The sequence below is a fragment of the Pongo pygmaeus genome, chromosome 7 (genome assembly GCF_028885625.2).
Source record: "Pongo pygmaeus isolate AG05252 chromosome 7, NHGRI_mPonPyg2-v2.0_pri, whole genome shotgun sequence".
Classification (NCBI taxonomy): Eukaryota; Metazoa; Chordata; class Mammalia; order Primates; family Hominidae; genus Pongo; species Pongo pygmaeus.
In genome coordinates this window covers 119228729-119253782 of record NC_072380.2, presented here as the reverse complement: position 1 = coordinate 119253782, position 25054 = coordinate 119228729, and the positions used below count along the sequence as shown (strand labels likewise).

The following is a 25054-nucleotide window of genomic DNA, read 5'->3' as shown; positions in this document are numbered from 1 at the left end:
CTTCAGTATAGGGAAACATTCTATCACTTTTAAAATATGCTATTTTTTCTTTATCATTATACAGTAAATTCCACGAGGGCAGGTGTTATGTGTGAATTGTTTTGTCCTTTAACCCTGTGCATGATCTTATACAAGACACACAGTACCTTAATGAGAAAACTGATGAATAAGAGATTGACCAAGTAATTTCAGTGTTATGAGTTGAAGTTTCCACATCAGAAATGGGAGTGCAGAGAGTCTGACAGATAATCTGTATAGTCACTGTCTATCCTGACATTCTATCTTTATAGTCTTAATTTTGAAAATATTTCCTTATTGAAAAGTTATTTTACATATACATTATAGAAAAGTACACAAAACATAAACGCACAGCTCAGTTTAGAACTATCACAAGGCAAAGTCCCATGCAACATTCATTCAGACCAAGAAACAGAACACTACTAGTTCTAGAAGCTCTCTTTGTGCTTCCTCTCATCAATAGCCTCAACTACCTGAAGGAGTTACTAGCCTAATACCACTATAGATTCATTTGGCCCACTGATAAAACTTTCTATAAATGAAATCATAAGAAAGTTACTCTTTGGTGTTTGATTTCTAATTCAATATTATGTTTGTGACATTCATTTATGCCATGGCATGTAGCAGCAGTTCATTCATTTTCGTTGGTGCAAATACTTTTTCTTGGGTATGTAACCTTGGGCAAGTTGATGAGCTTATGTCATAGTTGACTCATTCTTTAATATAAAGATAACAGTATCAATCTCATAGGGCTTTCATGATTAAATAATGCATAAGTGATTAGTCAAGTTTCTCACACATAAAACACTAAAGGTGTTAGTAATACTAGTGTTTTGTTCTAATATTGCTATTTTACCTTCTCATTAGTTTCCAATTACAACTGACTTGAACTTGCTATTTGAGGAACAAACCAATATTACTCTTATTTGTGCTTTTGTTCTGGCTATCACCTTCAAACAATTATCTTTAATCAAAACTTCACCCATTATTCAAGATTCTGTCAATTTCTACCTTTCCCATGAACCTCATTCTTATTTCCTCACTTTTTCTAGGTTCTAAGAAACCTACCATTTTTCCCAGCATTAGAGATGTTGGTATGTGCAAATGTTCTTTTCTACCACTCTATAATCCCTTTGAAGGCAGTAACTCTTAATCATCATGCTCACATCTATCCTCTGTAACACTCAACATTGCCTTGCATATTAAAAGTACCCAGTAATTATCAGTTAAATAATAAAATGCACTAATAAAGTAATGTTTATCAAATAAATATGCTAAAAGTTACTGTTACTGCTCTTAAAGGATAAGCAATCTATGCAGTTGGTGTTTCATACCTGTCCATCACTGTCTTTAATCACCATCAGCACTGGGGTATCTAAACCTGTCATTGTTCGATAAAGAGTTTTCAAGCTTGTGCCATGTTTTCCAGTACCATAAACAAGAGTCCATGGATAGCCAATTGTTCTTGGTGGAAGATGCTTGGTAAGCTTTAAAATACAAAGTGTTAGTATTTACTTGATAGCTTGTTGCTCATTATGTAGAATACTAACGCCAGCTGGAATTTAATGGTGCTTATACAATATAGGCTATAAAAATAAATTAACAGTAGAAATTATTATTCTCAAAGATACTAAGATGATTGAAAAGTATTACACATTTCTCAGAATAAAATATTAATTGTCTATTAGGAAAATAAAGAATCATCCTGAACCAGACACAGATTAGAACAGAGATAAGAAACGTAGATTACTTAATGCTTTTGCCTTCCATATTGAATTAACAAAAATATTTGATAGACTATTAGCTTGATTATTAAAATATCTCTCAAATAACAGGCTAGGGAGACAGACTATCCAAGTTAGGAATCAAGCTTTATTACTTCTCCCTGTGTGACCTTGAACAAACTAATCGCTCTATGCTCCCGATTTTTTAACTTAATAAAAAATGTGCATAATAAGAGCATCCAATTTCTACAGCTGTTGTAACAACTACATGAAATAATCCACATAAAGCAAGTAACAAGCACACAACAATAAAACAAATATTGGCTTTTAGTGTCTGCTTACCTAAATCTCCTAACATCTCAATTAACACTAGTTGCTATGTTTTGCTTACTCTTTCTTTTCACTGGAGTGGAATAGTAATAGCATTAACGCTGTTGCTTCAGAAACAACTAAAAAGAGGCTGTTTTACTCTAATGGGTACACACTCACACTCAGAAATGCACATATGTGAGCATGTCATACCTTTTCAATTTGATCTGGCAGTAAAAGTTCACTGGGATCACTTAGGTTTGGTCGAAAAGATTCAGACTCCAGGTCTGCTTTCACTGGAGCAACCTGCTTTGAATTTATGTCTTCCCTTGTAGTAATCTAAAACAGTAAATAGAGTTAGTGCATTAATGTAAATTTGTGATTTGCTTTCAAAATTGTCAGACTTTTCAGATAAATAAAGCTTTATATTGTAGAAAATGTGGCTAAATCTTTAACCTTAAGATTTTATAGGGCAAAAGATGGCCCATATCTAATATCTATGATGTAGCCAATGTAGGAAAAGATTTTATAACAATATAAGCAGACGTTTTCTCATCCACTACATGAGGAAGGACTGGTAGGAATAATAAATCCCCATATTTCTGTGTAAAGATAGTTGCATGCATCTTTAATTAAGCCCTTGAAGGGCAAAAGTCAGCCAGCTGGCTTGCTTTGTGTGTGTGTGTGTGTGTGTGTGTGTGTCTGTATGTGTGTGCACGTGCTATTTAAAATAGAATTCTTTCATGCTAAACACAAAATTTGTCAAAAATAATTAACAAAACTTCCTGGGTGCCAAAATTTTAATGTAAAGAATAGTAGAATAAAAAAAATAACTATTTTCTGTGAGTTGTGCATGTATTTATTTGTTTCACTGAAAAACGTTACCATTTTTTAAATGCTTTCTTTTTTTAACTTTCTAAACATTTAATTTTTTTCATCTACTTGGACCAAACAATAAATTTTACTGTTAATTTGTTCATAAATTTATTTTTTAAATTAGATTAATGTGTTGCATTACAAAGAATACATGCTTTTGCTTGGTGGAAATGATTTCACTGGTATTCTTAAAGTGATAAAAATGTTACCTAACTAAAAATAAAGCTTACTACTGCACAATATATTCTATTGGTGCTTACTTTTTAATATTAATTTTATTTTAATATATAAAAACATACTAACATTAGAAAATAAGAGAAATGAAACATTATTATTTATGAAACTTTTAAACTGGAAAATATGCAGAATTCTATTGGAGCAGATAACTAAAATGCAGCAATGCTCAGCAACTGTGATTCTATACAGGAATGAAATTCTTGCTAAATTATTTTGTTCCTTTAACAGGTTTCTTAACAAATCTGAGCAGCATATATTTGCAACCAATACATGTTCTATAAGTGTATTGTTTTTTGACAAGAAGCTAAATACTCATTCTTTCATATCATCATGTTTCACCCTTATTTTGATGATGTGAAAGGTAAAAAGAAAAAGAAAAAGAAACCCAAGGCAGCATTAGAAGCATTAAAAGAAAAAAGTCAGGTCTAGCAAAGCCATGAAAGCATATCTTATTAAGAAGAAAGAAACACAGTATAATAGACAAAACTTAAAAATGAGTTTTCAATTACATTGCTTTCTTGTTTCTAAAAAAAAAATCACAAAGATTATTTCACAGAATTTTAAGTAATTTATCCAGTTCTGTGTCTAAACTGTACTATTCCAATGTACTCCTAATACCAACCAAGAATGCCTCAAGAACAGCTTATCCTACTGAGATATTTGATGTGACGTTGATACAAATGAAATAGCCTTAAAGAAAGTATTTAAGCCTTGCTATTAATTTTTTTTTAGTTTTCCTATAGTACCATATCTTTCAGATTTTGTTTAGAAAAGATTCAATCTCAAAACCAACACCATTCTTCCAATGTTAAATGAATGAAAACTCCTCATCGCTGAAAGAAACACACAATACTGAGAATAATTCTGAAATGACAGAACATTCTTCAGAATATTTTTCAAATGAAAAGATGACAGAAAAGATAATCCATAGCTCTTCAAGGCAATACTATAACCTTTAATACAAAAAGGAATTTAATTTTAGTGCTGCAGTCAAAGCAAATTCTTCAAATGAGATTTGCCATGACAAAGAACACTAAAAACAGGGAGTATTTAGTCTCTGGAGGGGTTTAAACTACTGAAGGGGGCACCTGGAGGCGTCTGCAGAGTGTGCGCAGTTCTTCAGTATTTAGAGCATCGATCCTGCGGTGATACTCAGCCACTGACACTACCTAAATATGGAGACAGGAAGACAATAATTCCACTGACAGTTGAGAAAAACAGCAAAAAAAAAAAAAAAGAGGAGAAATTAAAATGGGAAGAGAACTATAATTAGGATTTCTTCCCCACTCTATGCTGAAAATCCAAGAGATTTATATATCAAACTAGAGTGAAATACCCATGAATGATTTTCACTACTACATCCAACTAGTTGGTATGTAAGGTTTATTTTATGGACTATTCCATATAGATTCAACTTAGTAAATAGAAATTATAGTTTTTTATACAGAAAACACTATATAAAACACATACTTTGCTAACATTAAAGATAACATCTGAAAACTAAATGGTCTTGCAGTTACAGAGGAAGTGGTAGTTTCAACTACCCACTCCAAATTAGGTGAGCTCAAACATTATATCCTAATGGCCATGCTGGAAGAATTTCTTCTAGGCACAGGTGACAAACATACCCATCTATAACAGAAACAACAGAGGGGAGAAGAGCAAGAAAACAATATAGAAGTACATTTTAAAACCTATGGCAATAAGAAAGATAAGCTCTAGAAAGTAGAAAATTAGATTTTCAAAAGTATGTCTAATCAAAAGTAGCTTCTAAGTATGTCTGCTTTAGTCCTTTAAATGACATTTTTTTTCTAGTTTTTGCCTCTCTCCTGTTTTATTTCTTTATGGTTTTTACTGTATCACTTGTGACTAAAATTTAACAACTTTCCCACATTTTAACTTTCAAAGGAAAACTTTCTATCTTCTATAATTGCCTAGACCAGGCTCTTGCACAGTATTAAATTTGAAAGCCATATATGACAGATAAACACTATTATAGAAAGCCCACAAAAACAGGTAAGTTTCCTCAGGTTGACATAATAGTTACAGCTTTTTCAGATCATGACATAATTCTAAAAACAGTTACCATACCACAGTGAACGCTAATGGTGTCATAAATATGTGACGATTCTCTTGAGCTATGACTAGTTCCTCTTGTAATCAATCAAACATGCACAGAGGCTCTGACCATAAAATGAGTTAAACCAACTGGCTCATAAAGCATTTAGATTTTGAACCTAGGTTTTAAAGGCTTTTTATTTAGCCAACTAAAAGGAACTGGCTACCAGTAAACATCAAGGTAACTATGAAAAGCTATGTAAACTTGTTGAAAGTTCTGAAAGGCATGAGAATAGAAAAACGGAAAAGAGGCTGGACAGATTTCCATTCTGGCCATTATTATTATATTGAATTTTGCGAAGCAACAAAGCATACAATGTTAGCTGACTCTGTACTTAGAAACCAGCAGCTGTTATTCTCTCTAGCTCTTGGGGGGGCGGGGGTGGCGGTCAGATAAACCTGGGTTCCCCATTGCCTGACTATCAATTTTGTTATAAAACAATGAAAATAATAAAAGTGCATATCAAATCTGGTTTTACGTGAATTACTGAGGAAACGCATATTAAGGACTCAGTATAGTGCCCAGAACATATTAATGAGAGCTACTATTATTAATATGACTTTTACTTGATTACTTTTCACCAATTACCCTGAGGACTAGGACTAAATAATAATGGCTGAAGAGCCTCCTTATTTATTTTTGGTTTTAATTTTTGAATGAGAATATTTCAGGTTTGACATCTCAACTATTTTTAACATTTTGATTATTCTGAATTTAATTTTTATATTTCAGTATTAGATAAAAATAATGAATGACTTTCAATTAAGAACAATAGGATTTCAATAAAGATTAAAGAAAAATTAGGTACTAAAAATAAAAAAACATCATGGGCTTGCTTTTCTATGCCCAGCAAAACAGGTCTCTAGAAATATTTAATGGCCAATTATATTTTTCTTTCTTTTTTTCATGGCCTTCAATCCAATAGTCTCCTAGACAAGGATTCTCAAAAATAACTTATCTAATCCTCTGCTTTCCTTCTATCCCTCCAGTTAACAATTATCTTATACCTATATTCTAAAACTCCTTCATTTACTATAGGAAAAACACTTCCTGGGTGGAAGTGAAATTAAATTATGCTTACAAAAGAGATCAGTCATAACCTAATTGTATCAGCATTGCTGAGAGTAGGAGTTACTAATAAGAGAACAATAAACCGCCATCATAAGGCTAAGCTTATCTTAATAACACTTGATTAAGTCATAGTTTCTTTCACGTCACAAATCTACTTTTTTGAATTTATTTTTTTCAATTTTGTTTTTTTCTAGGACTTAAAAACTTTCTGCTTCCTTAACCTTAAACATTTACTCATGCCCTGATGGGTGAGGATACAGAAAACTGTAAGAAAAAAAAAAAAAGCCTGTGAGTTAATAGAAAAAAGAGATTTGAATTTGAGTACAGAAATATACTTCCTTCTCTCAAAATAAAGGGATAAAAGAGCTATATATTCCCAGTATATACGAGGAAACTGGAATTAGTCTTACACTAATTTTTACACCCTTGGTAAACCATATTCCATGTATACAATTTATTACTTTACCCAAAAGATTGAACCTAAATAAAAAATGAATACATTTCTCCAAAATATCCCTTATCACGCTCTGAATTATTAGGAGTAAACAGTTGAGAAAACCAAGACCTTCCAATTAAAAGTGCATTCACTGGCTAAAAAAATCATTTCTTGAGGAATAAAGTATTTGGATATACTGCTAAGTTCTATCTGTAGGAACTAAGTACCATGACCTATACTCTGCAGAATTAAATGCCACTCTCTAGTCTTTTCAGTCTTTGACAAAGGACCCTCACACAGAGAAAGTATTTTCCTAAGCCTTTACTTCTACAGAATTACCAATGGAAAGGCAGGGGTAAATCCACACATCACTATTACAAATGGACTAACAAAAACAGAGACTAGAGAAAATTCACAGTTGCTGCCAATCCCATGAATAAGAACACGTTCATCTCTTAGATATAAAGAATAATACCTTACGGATGTTCCAGTGTTTCCCCAAAATTACTCCAAAACAAACCCCAAATCTCCCTTCCTTCAATGTCTTGCACACTAACAAAAATATGCTAGTTATATGTCAATGTGCCATTTTTACTACTTTCTCAGTAAATGGAAATGCAAGAGAAAAAGAAATACTATCTAGTCAATGCCACTTATACTTACTTTGGTCCCAAAAAATATGTTAAAGAAGGAAATATAATTCTAAGCTTCTGTATCAAACAAAAAGAGCATACAACAGCATCCCTGAAGTCACATAAGCCGTTGTTCTACTATATCTCATCATATATTAACAGTCTTCATTACAAAATAAGACCTGAATTATGTTAAACTTTGCCCCATTTTGCCCAAATTAAAACTACTGCTTTCAAAATAACATTCCATTTTGAGACCAGCCTGGGCAACATGGAGAAATCTCGTCTCTACAAAAAAATACAAAAAATTAGCCGGGCCTGGTGGCATGGAAGGATCACCTGAGCCCAGGAGGCTGAGGCTTCAGTAAGCCAAGATCAAGCCACTGCACTCTATCCTGGGCAACAGAGCAAAATCCTGTCTTAAAAAAAAAATCCAGAATTAATTCTATTAGAGAAGTTTGATTTGAAAAAAATCTGCATTTAAAATCACTTCCTGTCTTTCATCAATACTGGGAAAAGGAAAAAAAGGGAAGGAAGAGGGAAGCCATATCCCCATATCCTTTTTTTTTTTCTTTTTTTTTTTTTGAGACGGAGTCTCCCTCTGTCACTCAGGATGGAGTGCAGTGGCACAATCTTGGCTCACTGCAACTTCTGCCTCCTGGGTTCAAGTGATTCTTCTGCCTCAGCCTCCCAAGTAGCTGGGACTACAGACGTGTGCTGGGACTACATACAGGCATGTGCCACCACGCCCAGCTAATTTTGTATTTTTTGTAGAGATGGGGTTTCACCATATAAACTATACTAAAAAAATGTGTGTTACAAATTCTAGGGGAACCATTTAAAAAAGTTTTTTAAAAAAGTATAACTGAGATGCTAAGAGATGAAAGAATATGGAATCAAATTAAATCTGAAGCACAGGAAAATAAAATTAGAGCAGAAATCAATAGATTAAAAACAAACTCAATAGAAAAACAGCAATGGAACCAGAAGCCAGTTTTGTAATCTTTCAAAAGGTCAATAAAATTGATAAACCTCTACCTCTAGCCAGGACAGATGAGAGTGAGAGAATAAATATCAGAAATGAAGAGGGGCCATCATTACTGATCCCATGGATATTAAAAGAATAATGAAGAAATACTATAAACTGTACACTCATTAATTTGATAATCTAGATAAAGCAAACCAATTCCTTGAAAGACACAAACCACCAAAAGTCACACAAGAAGAAACAGGTAATGCATGCCTATTATCTCAGCTACTCAGGAGGCTGAGGTGAGAGGATCACTTGAGCCTATGAGTTCAAGACCAACCTAGGCAACATAGCAAAACTCTAACTCAAAAAAAGAAAGAAAGATATGTATTTAATTAATCAATAATTAATAACCTCCTAAAACAGAAAGCACAAGGCCCAGATAGACTCACTGATGAATACTACCAAACATTTACAAAGAAATTATACAAACTCTCCACAATCTCTTCCAGAAAACAGAAGCAGAGGGAATACTTCTTAACTAATTCTGTGAGGACAGCATTACTCTAATAGAAATAAAAACTTTACAAGAAAGAAAAACTACAGGCAATTATCTCTCATTAACATACATGCAAAAATTCTCAACAAAACACTAGCAAACTGAATTAAGCAATGTACAAATGTATAGAATTATATACAAAGACCAAGTAGAACTTATCCCACCTACACAAGACTGGTACAACCTTGAAAATCAATTGATGTAATCTATTACATCAACATGGTAAAGAAGAAAAATCATGTGATCTTATCAACAGATACAAAAAAAGCACTAGTCAAAATCCAACACTAATAAAAATGCTCAGGAAGTTAGGAATAAAGAGGAACTCCCTCAACTGGATAAAGAACATGTATTAAAAAAATTCAGTTAATACAACACATAATAGTGAGAAACAAGATCCTTTCACACTAAGACTGGGAGCAAGGAAAGGATATCCCTTGTCAGTACTCTTACCTGACATTATGCAGGAAGTCCTAGCTAATGCAATGAGACAAAGTTATATAAATTAAATTTAAGGAAAATTAAAGTTATATAAATAGGGAAGAAAGAGATAAAACTGTCTTTGTTAGCAGATGACATGATTGTTAGTATAAAAAATCCCAAAGAATCAATCAAAACTCTACTGGAATAAGTGATCATGGCAGGCTTTCAGAGTGCAAGATTAATATGCAAAAGTCAATGGTCTTTCTATATATCAGCAATGAAAACTTGGAATTTGAAAGTTAAAAAGAATACCATTTATATTAGCATAATGTAAATGAAATACATATAATTCTAACAAAATACATAGAGATCTACGTGAAAAAAAGTAGAAAACTGTGATGAATAAAAGATTGAAATACATATCCCACATTCATAGATAGGAAGACTCAATATTGTCAAGCTGTCAGGTCTTTCCAACTTGATGTATAGATCCAATACAATTTCAATCAAAATTCTACCAGGTTATTTTGTAGATACAGGCAAATTGATTCTTATATTTATAGAAATAGTTTATATGTAAAGACAGAGAATAGCCAAGACAGCAATGAAGAAAAAGAACAAAGTTGGAAGATTGACACTACTCAACTTCAAGACTTATTATACTATAAAGCTACAGTAATCAATACATCATGGTTTTGGCAAAAGAACTGACAAACAGATCAATGATACACAATAAAATACTGAGAAATATCCCACATAAATAGGGTCAACTGACTTTTAACAAAGGAGTAAAGACAATTCAGAGGAGAAATAATGGTCTTTACCCCAATAGCATTGGAACAACTGGATATCCACCTGCAGAACAGTCAACTGAGACACAGTCTTTACACCAAATGGACTACAGAGGAAAACACAAAACTATGGATCTCCTAGAAAATAGCACAGGAAAAAAATCTTGGTGACCTTAAGTCTGAAGGTGCATTTTTAGATAAAATACCACAAGTACAATCCATGAAAAAGAAAATTATTAAGTTGAATTTCATTAAAATTAAAAATTTCTACTGTGTGAAAGACACTGTCAAGAGAATGAAAAAGACAAGCTACAGACTAGAAAATCTCTGCAACATATATAAATGATAAAGGACTGTTATCCAAAATATATGAAGGAATACAGATAGGAAGGAAAGAGACAAAATGGTCTATCTCTATGTTTATGTAAAACATAACAATAAGATATCAAACAACCTGATTAAAATATGGACAAAAGATATGAATAAACATCTCATTAAAGAAGATATACAAATGGAAAGTAAGACTATGAAAGGATGCTCACTATGATACGTCACCATGGAAATGCAAATTAAAATGACTGAGATATCACTACACATCTATTTAAATAAAAGCTAAAATCCAAAGCACTGACAACAGCAAATGTCAGCAGGGATGTGGAGAAGAGGAATTCTCATTTGTTGTGGATACCATGCAAAATGGGTACAGCCAGATGAAAGACAGTTTGGCGTTTCTTTTTACTTTCTTTCTTTGTTTCTTTTCTTTTTACTTTGTTTCTTATCTTTTTTTCTTTTTTTTTTTTTTTTAGAGACAAGGTCTCACTATGTTGCCCTGGCTGATCTCAAACTCCTCCCACTTCAGCCTCCTAAAGTGTTGATATTACAGGCGTGAGTCACCACACTGGCCTAGCAAACACACCCTTAACATAGGATAGAGTAATCATGTTACTTGGTATTTACGAGTTGAAAACTTTCATCCACACAAAATCTACATCTAAAAGTTTGTAACAGTTTCTTTTCATAAGTGCCAAAAGGTGGAAGAAAGCAAAATGACCTTTACCAGGTGAATGGGTAAAGAAGTAGATAAAACCATAAAATAGAATATTAATCAGCAATAAAAACAAATGAGCTGTCAAGCCAAAAAGACATGAAGGAGTCTTAAATAAAAATTGCTAAGTGAAAGAAGCCAATCTGAAAAGGCTACGTACTATATGATTCCAACTATATGACGCTCTGCAAAATGCAAAACAGTGGAAAGACCAGTGGGTGCTAGGTGTCCACTGGAAGGGAATGAGTGATAAACGGCTGTGGCACAGGGAATTTTTAGGGCAGTAAAATTATACCATGTGATTCTACAACTAGATACATGTCATTATACACTTTTCAAAACCCACGGAATATACAACTCAAAGAATGAACCCTAATGTAAACTATAGACTCTGCATGACAATATATCAACATTAGTTCATACACTGTAACATATATCACACTAATGTCATATGTGAATAACAGGGAAAACTGTGTTTCGGGGAAAAGAGAGCATATGGAAACTCTCTATACCTTCCATTCAATTGTTCTGTAAACCTAATATTGATCTAAAAAATGAAATCTATTATAATTTAAAAAGTTAGGGGGATAATAAAACAAAAAATCCAGAGAGGTAGTTACCAATATGAGGGTGACACAAGATGAGATGAGAAAAAACACACAGACAGGTGCAGCTACACTAATGATGTTCTAGTTCTAATATTGAATAGTGGTACATCACAGATGTTCATTTTACTATTATGCCTCATAACTTGCATACATAAGATATATGCGTTTCAACTACTGAGTCAGTGTTACAGCTTTCTTAGAATTTATCTAGCAGGTTTTCTGGTCTTCACTGGAAAGCCCCCTATGCTATTAAATTTCTTTAAATGAAAAATAAAAAACAATTGAGTCAAATAAATTAAGAAAAAATATTCTACATTGAATATATGTGTATGCTTTTTTCAACTAGGTTGTGATTGGAGAGCAGAAGATGTTTCAGTTACCATAAGACATATATAAATACTGGTTAATAAATGTCTTATGACTATCTACTGATAGATAGGCGGCATAATATTGAAGAATACTGGCTTTGGTTTTAGACTGCTACCTTAATTTTGATTCTGATTTTTATTAGTTTTGTGAACTTAGGGAGCCTCATCTAGTTTCTCCATTTCTGATTCTTCAAATGGAAATACTTGTACATTTTATGAGAAATAAATAATATGTATAAAGTACATATAAAATAGGTTCTGATACATTAAACATAAGAAATAAATAATTCTCTTCCTCTTGTTATATTCTGAAGATTTTTGAGGGCAAGTATGGCAAAGAGTTTAAGGGCATCAGCTAGAGCCAGAATGCCTAGATTAAAAAATCAGCTCTGACTTGCACTAGTTGTAGTATGATTGCTATGTCCCTGTTTTTTCACTTGTAAAATGGAGATGATAAAGTAATATTCCACAGGGTTGTGAGGATTAAATAAGGTAACTTATATTAAGTGTTTGGAACAATATTTGGTATACACTGTCAGTACAAGAAATTATTTTTATCATTAGAGTTATTATCTCATGCTGAAGTCACTGGAAAGACTTTTACATTTAAATTAGCTCTTCCTAAAAATCCACCTGTCGGCTAATTCTTGAACAGATGTAAATAATTCGACATACAAACTTTTCTCCTGTGTTTTCATATATGAAAGCCTAAATTAAAAAAAAGTCTGTTCATATATGACGGCCTAAACTAAGAAAATGGTGATGAAATTAGTGACTACTGATAAAGGTAATGAAACAATGATGCTATTTAATGACTTGTGACTTTGATTAAGACTAAATCATTATAAAATGGGCTTACAATTTCAAGTAAATTACGGTTTATTGACAGACACTAACAAGGTAGAGTATAGCACATGAATATATCAAATACATGAATAGTTTCAAATAAATGAATGATTAAAGTTTAAATTATCAGAATAAACTATAAAACGGCCTTTAAAAAAATAAAAGATAACAAAACTTAAGCATGCTTGATCAATATGGTTCTCATTGAAGCTAACTGGCAAAAGGTTAATTTCATGCCATGCATTTTGTTAGGAGTGTATGCTACTTATTAGTTATTAATGTATTTGAGATATAAATTAAACAAAACAATCTGGTTAACACACAGGGTTACTGTAAGGTCATGTGATACTAAATACATAGGCATTTGGAAAATTGTCAAGGTATCTACAGATACCTCAGTGATAATCTCTCTTACAGAGGTAGTAATAATATGGCCATATTATTTGTTGGGTAAAGACGAAGAATTCTAAAAAGCTACACATTACAAACTCCAAAAAGTCAAATTTCATTTGCTCTGAAATACTGTTTATTCTCTTAGTTTTTTTTTTTTTCAGTTTAAAAGCATAAGAGCCCCCTGTCAGGCAAAATCTTACAGGGATCTCAATCTACAAAGCAGGTAAAAGAACTGCTAATCCTTTTCATCCCAATTTTCTTAAGAGCTGCCTGCCCTACAGCTCCTAGAATATCTGCTTTAAAGCAAAGAAAACAACTAGAAAACTGGGACTTCAGCTTGTCTACACATCAAAACACATCATATTGTTCTATTTCAGAAAAACTTCAAAGTCATCCTGGTGAACTACAATATGTGCTAGGGTCAAGCTGTCTCTATACTACATGACAACTTAGTTCAGTGACCACTCCATGCTTCAACTAGTCTTCAAATGGGAAATAATTCTACTAAACTTTCAGGGTTACTGTGAGGGTTCAATTAAATAACATATATGTATGGGCAGAGCTAATGACCAATGAGTAGGAAGCATTCTTGCTCAGGCATGAAATAAAGTATCTGACAAAATTACATAGCCTCCCATAAGAATGAACAGAACTTGGCTGGGTGCAGTGGCCTGGAATCCTAACACTATGGGAGGCCGAGGCGAGTAGATCTCCTGAGCTGAGCTCAGGAGTTCAAGTCCAGCCTGGGCAACAAGGCGAAACCTAGTCTCTATAAAAAATACAAAAAAATTAGTGGGCCGTGGTGGTGCACGCTTGCAGTTCCAGCTACTTGGGGGGCTGAGGCAGGAAGATCACTTGAGCCCAGGAGGCAGAGGTTGAAGTAAGCCAAAATCCCATCACTGCATTCCAACCTGGGTGACAAAGTGAGACCCTGTCTCAAAAATAAAAATAAAAATAAAGAATGAACAGGACTTGGACGTGGTGACTGTAATAAGTGTAAGTGTTTGATGCACATTAATTAGATTGACCTATAAATTTCAGAATATCCACAATTTATTTTGCTTGTATTTGTAATAAACTGTATTGAAGTCTTTGCAAACTAAGAATAAATGATCATTCAAACTTCAAATAAAAAAAAATGTATGAATAGCTTCATTGTTCATGGTTTAAAAAAAAAAAACAACGGTGTGAACTGATTTATCTGGTAAATCTAATCACAAATTTCAAAAATTCAATCATTTCAGGTGCCTAAATCCCTCTGTGCTGATGTAACATATAAATGAATTTTGAAATTACAATTAAAAATAACACCTATTAAAATTTTAATATTTTGACACACTTAACATTTAAGGAAGGCAAGCTGCTTTGGGGGCATCTTCCAAAGTCCTTATTGGATTTTAAATCATCTACAATTATAGTAAAAATAAAATAAACATTCATAAGCAAAATATAATCCCAAATTACCACAGAAAGAGTAATGGACAATACATTTATAACAATGTACACATACAGAAAAATAACAATAGTATGGTTGACTGAATTTCCTTACTAGGATATCGTTTAAAGATTTGTATTAGGTAGCATTGCCTGAAAACTTTTTGAATAGCTTAAAAAACCTTTTAGTCAGATTCTTAAAATTTACCCTTAAATAAACAATATTATAAAAGAATCTGGTTTGAGATCCAGTCAATAATAATTTACTCTGTTCTATTCAATTTATTTTCAAGCAAGAGAAAATTCTGAATATTTTTCTACAAAGTTAAGCTAAAATAAAAAACATTAAGGCAGCAATTAAGATTTAGTATCTTCCTGTTGGTGTAGAACATACAAAACACTTAATATGAAACAAAATTACAGTCCCTTATTAATTTCCCTTTTTGAAGATACTCAGAATTAACAGAAACAACTTCAAGGTACTTTGTAAAATCATAAAATTTTGTATTCTATAAATATCCTCTATGCTTAAACTTTCAGAAACTGTATAATTTTTCATGTCACCATGAAAAGACTAGTATATATACAAATTAAAATAATTGACTAAGATTTACCAGAGTGTATTTATGATTAATTGGTTGATGTCTTCTTCCTTTTTTCCCATACCAGAGACGAGACATTTCCTTTCCAGGGCAAATTAAGTTACATAAAATCACGTAAGAACTGTTTTCAAAAGCATTCTTGCTCTGTCAAAGATAAATTTCCAGCACCAGAGCCTTACTACAGTGACAAAACAGTTTGCTAGAGACAAAGATTTGATTGACAAGAGAGAGAGCTAATCACTAAGTAGTATCCATAGCAATGATAGTCCTGAGTGGAGGCTGTAAAGCTGGGGAGGGAAGAGAGAATTTCCCATGCTTAAGTTTGGTTGCACTGTATCCAAATGTGCAAAGAAAGGGCTCAAAACTTTAAAGATACAGAGCCTATATTTCCAAACATCAGTACATGAAGAAATATACTAAAAGTAACCCAGTAACAAAAAAGTAGTAAATATAATTTCCAGAGTCTCTCAAAGCACATTAATGATTTTAATGGACATTTTGTTTGTTCATACAGTCATAAAATTATGTTCCTTACTTACAGCTAACAGTACTATAAAATTGTATCTTTTATGTGAACATTTTTTAAGCAATAAGATGCCTTTTGTGGACTCTTCCACCCTAAAATTTTACAGAATGACTATGTAAAAACCAAGCCAATGTGCTACAAATAAATCCTACACAAATATTCAGTGACCTGAAAATCCCTTTGCCTGTTACACAGTCTGTTTTTAAATTGCATTTTCTAACATCTAATTTCTTGAAAAGGTAGTTATATTCACTATGCCTACATATACTTCACTAACCAGTGATATTTTGAATATAAGAAAAGAAGTGAATTTTTTAAAGATTAAATATAAACTACAAATATATATAAACTAAAACTATCTAGAATTCAATTTTAATTAGAGTATCAATATCATGATGATACATTTGAAAATTTCTTCCATTTTAGGGTAAAGCAGTTCCTTCCACTTCACTTTGTTGTATGTACACATGATGCCACTTTTTCACACACACACTACCTTTCTAACATGCAATACTGCATCCCAACCAAACCCCCAACTCCCATCTCCTTCCTCCACATTCCAGCATGCGCTCACACAGGGCACAGCACACCCCACAGTAACACCCTACCTCCCCCACATACCAGCCATTTCCCCTATTCCTCTCATTCAGCCCCACTACATTTACCCTAAAATCTGTCCCACAGTCCCTCACAGGCACACCATCATTATCTTCACACCAGGCTTAAAGTTCTCTTCTACATACAGTGCATTGTGGTCACACTCCACCCCTCCATCACAGACTCTCCTAACAACCATGAGCAATATTATATAATTTGGTGGTGGTGGTGGTGGTGGAAGCAGCATTTTGAAAGCTTGTCATGACTTCCAGCTACATTTTCTAAAATAACAAATATGATGTGTGTTCCAAAATGAGGTTTAAATGAGATATTAAAAACAAAACCAAAAACCATCAAGCATGGCATAGTCTATTCTGTTGGTTGCCTATTCAATATCCACCCTTACACCTCCTTCCTAAAGTGGCCTTGATTTTGCTCAGGTATCCTTCCAGCCTTGTGTTTCTGAGGAGGCTGGCTCTCATCTCTGGACAGAACTAGTCATTAGAGACTTAAATCAGTGGCTTTCAAGTTTTAGCTGGCATCAAAATCACCTGGAGTATTTGTTATACCAGAATGCTGGGCTCCAAAAATGGTTTCTAATTAATCAGACTCAAATGGGGTCTGAGAATTTGCATTTCTAACAAATTCCCAGGTGCTGCTGCTGCTGACGGTCTGAGAACTACACTTTGAAAAACAACAGGTTTAAGCTATTCTGAGTGTGGTTTTCTGTTTCTCGAAGTCATCCAAATTTATAAATACAGTGTCAGGCAAACATAAAATGAGCTCAGTAAGTCTCCTTCTTGCCCTTTCTGTTTTTGTAGTATTTACAACACATATTGCTAAGTCATTTAAATTTGCCTACATATCCAAGAGTTTGAAGCAGATGTCAATTGTTATTATTATAACATGATGGGATATAAAACAAAGCACTTTTGAAAACACTACCAGTTTACAAGTTGAACATAATCTGTTCTCATAATTCAGATATTCAATTTAATAATCCTTTTCCTTTACTTTATTCGAACTGAAGTTATTAAATTACCTTATATCTCTTCCTATTTGAGTTGGGAATGGTATGATAGAAGCTATAATACATAATTTACCCTACTCACTATTTATTATTTTATGCCAGGTGAGATGGCTGTAATCCCAGCGCTTTGGGAGGCTGAGGCAGGAGGATTACTTGAGCCTATAAGATTGAGATCAGCCTGGGCAATACAGCAAGACTCTATCTCTACAAAAAAAAAAAAAATTAGCTGGATGAGGTGGCACATGCCTGTAGTCCCATCTACTGAGGAGGATGAGGCAGGAGGACCTCTTGAGCCCAGGAGTTCGAGGATGCAGTGAGCTGTCAGTGTGCCATTGCATTCCAGCCTGGGCAACACAGCAAGACCCTTTCTCAAAAAATAATAATAAATTTAAAAATAAAGTAATATTTTAGAATTTTAATATTTAAAATCATAAACTAGTCTGTCACCCATACATCCTCTTCTGACAGTCTATATTAGAGGTTTTTTTTTTTTTTTTTTTTTGAGATGGAGTATTGCTTTGTTGCCCAGGCTGGAGGGCAATGACGTGATCTCCACTCACTGTAACCTCCGCCTACTGGGTTCAAGTGATTATCCTGCCTCAGAGTCCTGAGTAGCTGGGATCACAGGTGTGCGCCACCACGCTCGGCTAATTTTTGTATTTTTTTTTTTTTTTTTTGAGACAGAGTCTTGATCTGTCACCCAGGTTGGAGTGCAGCGGCACAATCTTGGCTCACTGCAAGGTTCGCCTCCTGGGTTCATGCCATTCTCCTTCCTCAGCCTCCTGAGTAGCTGGGACTACAGGCATCTGCCACCACACCTGGCTATTATTTTTTATATTTTTACTAGAGACGGGGTTTCACCATGTTAGCCAGGATTGTCTCGATCTCCTGACCTCATGATCCGCCCGCCTCGGCCTCCCAAAGTGCTGGGATTACAGGCATGAGCCACTGCACCTGGACTAATTTTTGTATTTTTAATAGAGACAGGGTTTCACCATACTGGCCAGGCGGATCTCAAACTCCTGACCTGAGGTGATCTGCATGCCTTGGCCTCCCAAAATGCTGGGATTACAGGTGTGAGCCACCACGCCTGGCCTACATAAAGATTTTTAATGGAAATGTTATAGCTCATAACTTTGGGCTAGCAACTGAAGAATATTTTTAACAGGGAAAGCAAAACACTAGTTCAAAACTCTCCTGAGGTCGATAACAACTTTAAGATAATATAATCAGTAGTCAAAACAGACCATATTAGGCATAAAACCTGAGTGCCAAATGCTAATAAAAGAAAACATATAAATAGTCTAAAAGTTTCATTTGTAACTATACAGGTTCTCAACATAGAAATATAGTCATATATCACATAATGACAGGGATATGTTCTGAGAAATGCATCTTTAAGCAATTTCGTTTTGTGAACATCACAGTGTGTACTCACATAAACCTAAATGGAATAGCCTACCATATAACTAGGTTATACGGTATGGCCTATTACTTCTAGGCCATACCATATAGCACGTTACTGTACTGAATACTATAGGTGACTGTAACACAGTGATAAGGATTTGTGTATCAAAATATATCTAAACATAGAGAGGGTAATGCATTGTACTATGATGTTATGACATCACTAAGAGACAGCTCCATTATAATCTCAGGGGACCAACCAAAATGTCATTATGTGCTGCATGACCGTATTATGAAAGTCAGTACCTATCAACTAATAAATTCTAATTAAGTGTTTAATCCTTCTGATTCCTTTTTCAGATTTATTAAATTTCTTCTGGAGTTATAATTTGTAATATTATTTGATTATTTGATCAGTATTAAAAAAAAGAATACTTAAAAAAATTCCCTTTATCTGAGAAATGTGATTTCTCAATGTAGTGACTTTAGACACAAAGAATTCCTTCACTTTTGGACAAAATTAATTCTATGTGAATTTTGCTGGCTAGACTGAGAAGAGATCATGAGGGTTTTGTGCGTTTAACATATTAACTCAGTTTTAATTTTGGTGTTACTTGTACCTTAATAATAATAAAAAACATATGTTTAATAAAATGAACACCAGAATACTCACTGCCTGTCAGCTTAGGAAATAAGATATTAACCAAACAAGGGAAGTCTCCTGATAAGGTGTTTCTTAAAAGTTGCAGCAATAACCACAGTTGTAGAAGTTTTCTGGGAAACCTAATGAATGATCCTGACCATAACGCTACTTAATGACAGCTATGAAAACAGAACTGGCTCCACAAGGCAATCACCACATAGTAGTGAAAAACCAAATCCAACAATGACATAATGTGATAAATGTTATGGCCTACAATGCTAAGAATGGGTTACATATTTTACACTTATATAACTAAAATGGACAGCACTAAATACTAAAGTTAAAATGGAAAGACTATAAATTATTTTAAAAACTAAGCTGAAAGGCAGATTCTAACATATTTTGAATAATGGTATAGAGGTTTATATAGTAAGTAGTTAACATATTTACATTTATACTTAAATAACCTAAACTTCAATTATTGAGAAAATGTGACTAATGTCATGTACCTAAAAAGATACAAGTTGTTTCAAAACCCCAAAATTTTACAGGATGTCTTTTTATCAATATTTTGGCAAAGGTGAGAAGCAAGAGGGAAGCCAGAGCAATTTTATTCAAATACGAATCATTTTAAGAATGAAAAATACTGTTACACAGCCTATCAACACATAATCTTAGTAAATTCATTCTTAAAATTTAATCAAGTAAATATGTGGGAGACTAAATAAAACAAGTAAAGTTGATTTAATAAAACCAGTTTCTTAGCTGTTTTTATTTATCATCCTACGAGAACTGGATACTTTAATTAGGTTTGGAGTATGAAAGATACTGAAGTACATGTGGTATAAAATTAGAGATGAAAAATTTTGGAAAGCTTTCTCTGCCAGCTTTTATCCCAAAAGGACTGTTGTCAATCCAAAGGAAAGGAACCAAAAAGCAATGTTAGCATAAAAAGTTCCACCTTTGAGGCCTGTGTGGTCGAGCAGCAAGACTGGCATACTGAACACATGACACAATGAATCCTTGACTTTCAGAAAATTCTAGTATACAGCCTCTTGAAGTTGGTCCTTGGGGTGGATGCTGATATTGTCTAGGGGTATGTAATGTCTCATGATAAATGATGGCAGGATAAAAGTGATTCAACTTACAGTATTACCATTTTGACTTCATGATAAGAAATTCCAAATTTATCTTTATATTACGACAAATTATAAAGCTGAATGAAAAGTTTTACATGAATCTGAGCTTATTGTGGTGGTCACTCCTTTAAGCTATACTACTGGATCCTCAGGCACTTGCCAAATATATTAAATTTTAAAGGGTATTTGATGGACAAAGTTGAAGAAGACAAAGTTCAAAGATCATTGACTTACAGCCTGGTATGTTTTTTGATTTTCCTCTCCTTGTAGTATCTCTGAGTACACAACATGATGGAAGTCCTGTGGTATGTAAGGGAGCTATGACAACATTAATTGTATCTGCATGGCTGCTACTGAGGAGAAAATATGTTTTCTTAAAACTCAAGGCACAACATGATTAAATAAACCTTTCTCCATAGTGAACCAAATTTATGTTTTTGATGCGACAGCCAGATGAAAGGAATATGAAAAATATTTCATATAACTTGCATGACAGGAACTCAAAAGCTGATCTACATTATAATCAATATAGTCTAAAGAGTCTTCCACAGTCTTAATATTGTATATGTTAACATATACAATATGTTAACACAGCACCTGAAGTTGTAGCATGGTGGTATACTAGTTTTCCCACCTTGACTGCACAATTTAACTACCTAGGTAGCTTTAAACAACACTGATAACTAGGTCCTAGCCCCAATTATTCTGATTTAATTGGTCTGATTTGTGACCTTGACAATGATACGTTTGAAAGCTCCCCATCATGATGCAAAGGTTCTGCAAAAGTTGAGTACTTGGTATGGTGGAAAAGGTATAGGCTCTGAATTAGAGATTAACCACTATGAGAATTTTAGCCAAATAAAAAACAAGCTTAAAGAAATTATCTGGGCCAGACGCAGTGGCTCACGCCTGTAATCCCAGCACTTTGGGAGGCCGAGGCAGGTGGATCACGAGGTCAAGAGATCGAGACCATCCTGGCTAACATGATGAAATTCCGTCTCTACTAAAAATACAAAAACATTAGCCGGGCGTGGTGGCGGGCGCCTGTAGTCCCAGCTGCTCGGGAAGCTGAGGCAGGAGAATGGCGTGAATTCAGGAGGCGGAGCTTGCAGTCAGCCAAGATGACGCCACTGCACTCCACCCTGAGCGACAGACGGAGACTCCGTCTCAAAAAAAAAATAAAATAAATAAAAAATAAAAAAAAATTATCTGTAAAATAAAGATGATAATCTATACTTAAATGTATTGCTCTAGATCTATCAATCATTCAAGTGGTAGAATAACATGTTAATAGACACTATGGGGATGCAAACAGCAAATTCCATACTGTGTGACATTCTATGGAAAAAAAATCTGATTTCTTAAAAACTGAAATAAAAAAGCAAAGCAAAGCAATGGAGGAGGAACCTACATTTAGAGAGACTTAAGAGATATTTTAACTAACTGCAACATTTGAGAACTTAGTTGGATCATGACTCAAAAAACAAATTGTAAAAATACATACTGTACATATTACATGTATTCTAAATATTTTTATGACATTTGAATAACTATGAACAATTGGAGAAAAGGAGGGACACAGAAGAAATAAGCTGATGAAGCTGAATGGTACATGTGAATTTGTTTTACTACTAATCTTTTATTTTTGTATATTTATTGAACAAAAGTGCAATCATCACGAAATAGCAGATATAGGCATTCTGCCTCATCTTCACCTCAGGAGTTGCCTGACAATTTGTTAAAATGCCATTAGAGTACTTCCCTTTTCAGTGAAAAGGCATAAAAAAATCTGTATCAAAAAACAGAAAGTAATATTTTTCAAAGAACTGCAAAGCCCCACATCAAACAGTATCTTCACAACACTGGATATACTTATTGACTTACTGTGTTGAATACTGGCAGAAATCAGGGGAAAGACTGTAATAAGCAGTTCCTTCTCGGTTACAAAATAAGGTTATCAGACCCCCAAAAGCAAGACTCATAATGCATATTTCTTTTATTTGGGTATCACACCAAAAACATAAGTTTGGTTCACTATGAAGAAAGGTTTCTTTAATCATTTTGTGCCTTGATTGTTTAAAAACATGCTTTCTTATCAATAGCAGCCATGTTGATGCAATTAATTCAGGCATAGCTCCTTTGTTTTTTTTTGAGGTGGAGTCTCGCTCTGTCGCCCAGGCTGGAGTGCAATGGCATGATCTTGGCTCACTGCACACTCCACCTCCCGGGTTCACGCCATTCTCCTGCCTCAGCCTCCCGAGTAGCTACAACTAGAAGCGCCCGCCACCACACCTGGCTAATTTTTTGTATTTTTAGTAGAGACGGGGTTTCACCGTGTTAGCCAGGATGGTCTTGATCTCCTGACCTTGTGATCCACCTGCCTTGGCCTCCCAAAGTGCTGGGATTACAGGCGTGAGCCACCACGCCTGGCCCACACCAAAGTACTCTTTATCATGTGGCATACAAAGTGACACTACAAAAAGAGGAAATTTAGTCCTTTACACATCGTGAGCAGTAAGAATAGTATTCTCAGATCCTTTATCCAAATACTTAGGAACTGATTTATCATTAAGAACTTTTACTCCTGACCACCTTAAAATTTGGCTAAATTTTCTTTTTCTTAGTAAATACACGTTTCTGTCTGTCTTCAATAGGACTGAACTTCAATGTTCATATTTGGAAATTAAAATTTTTAAAAAATATTATGGAATTTTTCCTGCTATCCCAAGTGTACATTTTAGTAATTTGGGGTGCCATAGTTTATGAATTCTTTTAATGTATTTTAGGGTACTGATATAAATAATATAACATCTGAATAGAGTTCACAGTTGAAGTACTGGAGAAAATAATTCTGAAACAAGATTAAAAGGGAAGACAACAAACATTTTCACACTATCGCAGTAAATAGAAAATGTTTCTTGTTGTTATTGACTTGCATTGGAAAACAGAATAAAGATAAATGAATCAAATTTACAAAGATACATTTCCTTAAGCTTATTGTAACAAATAACTTTCTAAGAGAGCTGTCCTAAAATGTAAAGTATTGCCCTTTGAGGTAATAAATTCCCTTTCACTGAATATGTTTAAATAGAACAAAAAAAAAATGTAAATGACAGACTGTGGACTATTAGTTAAAATGTCCAGAATCTATGGCTTTATGAAAAAATATTTACTACAACTAATGTAAGAACTTATTTCAGGAAATAGAGCAATCTTGAAAGATTAGAAGCTTTATACCTTAATTTTAATCTATGCCCAAGTTTACCCATTAATAAATATTGAGAATGAACTATATGCCTATACAATTCTTAGTTCTGAAGATATAATAGTGTATGAAATTGACAGATCCCTGCCTTATGACCCTTACATAGGGAAAGGGAGAAAAAGGTAAACAATAAGTTTACCAAATTTATCATATACAAACTTCCCCAGTCAATGTATACATTTCTGGCTAGCAATATATTTCTGCCTGAGTAACAGTCAGAGATAATAAAGATCTCTTTTAAGTATCACTAAAGCAGAATAACAGTGAGTAGCGGTGTTAGTTTAAATCTAACTGATGCCCAAGTTGGTAGCCATAACCAGTTCATCCTAAATTCTAGGGCACCTATTCTCCATTCTTTTGTAGAACAAAAAAATAAAAAACATCATGGCACATTCTGAAGTACTACTGTTTTATATAAGGGCTTTAGCCAAATTCTTCCTGTTTTAAAATAAATCATGTTAACATTTAAAATTACTCTTTCACTTAAACAAGTACTCATTAGTTTAACAAACATTTTTATTTTATTATTTTTTTTGAGACAGAGTCTCACTCTGTTGCCCAGGCTGGAGTGCAGTGGCGTGATCTTGGCTCACTGCAATCTCCACCTCCCAGGTTCAAGTGATTCTCCTGCCTCAGCCTCCCGAGTAACTGGGACTACAGGCGCGTGCTACCACGTCCAACTAATTTTTGTATTTTTAGTAGAGACAGGGTTTTACCATATTGGCCAGGCTGGTCTCAAACTCCTGACCTTGTGATCCACCCTAGTTTAACAAACATTTTTTATTTGTTACCCTCGGCCTCCCTAGTTTAACAAACATTTTTTTAGGCACTTAGTATCCATGAGGCATAGACCTGCACTGTACAAGAGCAATATAATGTAAGATACATTAAAATTGTAAATTTTCTAGACACCACATTAAAAAAGTGAAATTGTATTAATATAGTTTATTTAACCTAATGTATTCAAAATATTATCACTTCAACAT

The 25054-nt window shown here is 33.8% G+C and overlaps 1 protein-coding gene and 1 non-coding gene across 11 annotated transcripts in view; one reads left to right on the top strand and one right to left on the bottom strand.

Moving 5' to 3' along the window:
- The window catches only part of OXR1 (oxidation resistance 1), a 488540-nt gene that overhangs the window by 10813 nt on the left and 452673 nt on the right, over nt 1-25054 (bottom strand). For 5 of the 10 annotated variants that reach the window (XM_054497491.2, XM_054497493.2, XM_054497490.2 and 2 more), the window contains 3 exons: nt 4253-4333; nt 2265-2390; nt 1353-1505 (listed from right to left, as the gene is read on the bottom strand). In XM_054497491.2, the coding sequence (XP_054353466.2) occupies nt 1353-1505; nt 2265-2390; nt 4253-4333 (360 nt within the window). Of the gene's footprint in view, nt 1-1352; nt 1506-2264; nt 2391-4252; nt 4334-15473; nt 15678-25054 lie in introns of those variants that run through there. The other 5 variants (XM_054497496.2, XM_054497495.2, XM_054497497.2 and 2 more) reach the window with 3 other exon arrangements.
- LOC129043286 (U7 small nuclear RNA) lies at nt 11999-12060 on the top strand. Its single transcript, XR_008504379.2, has one exon. It is a non-coding gene; the product is annotated as a U7 small nuclear RNA (small nuclear RNA).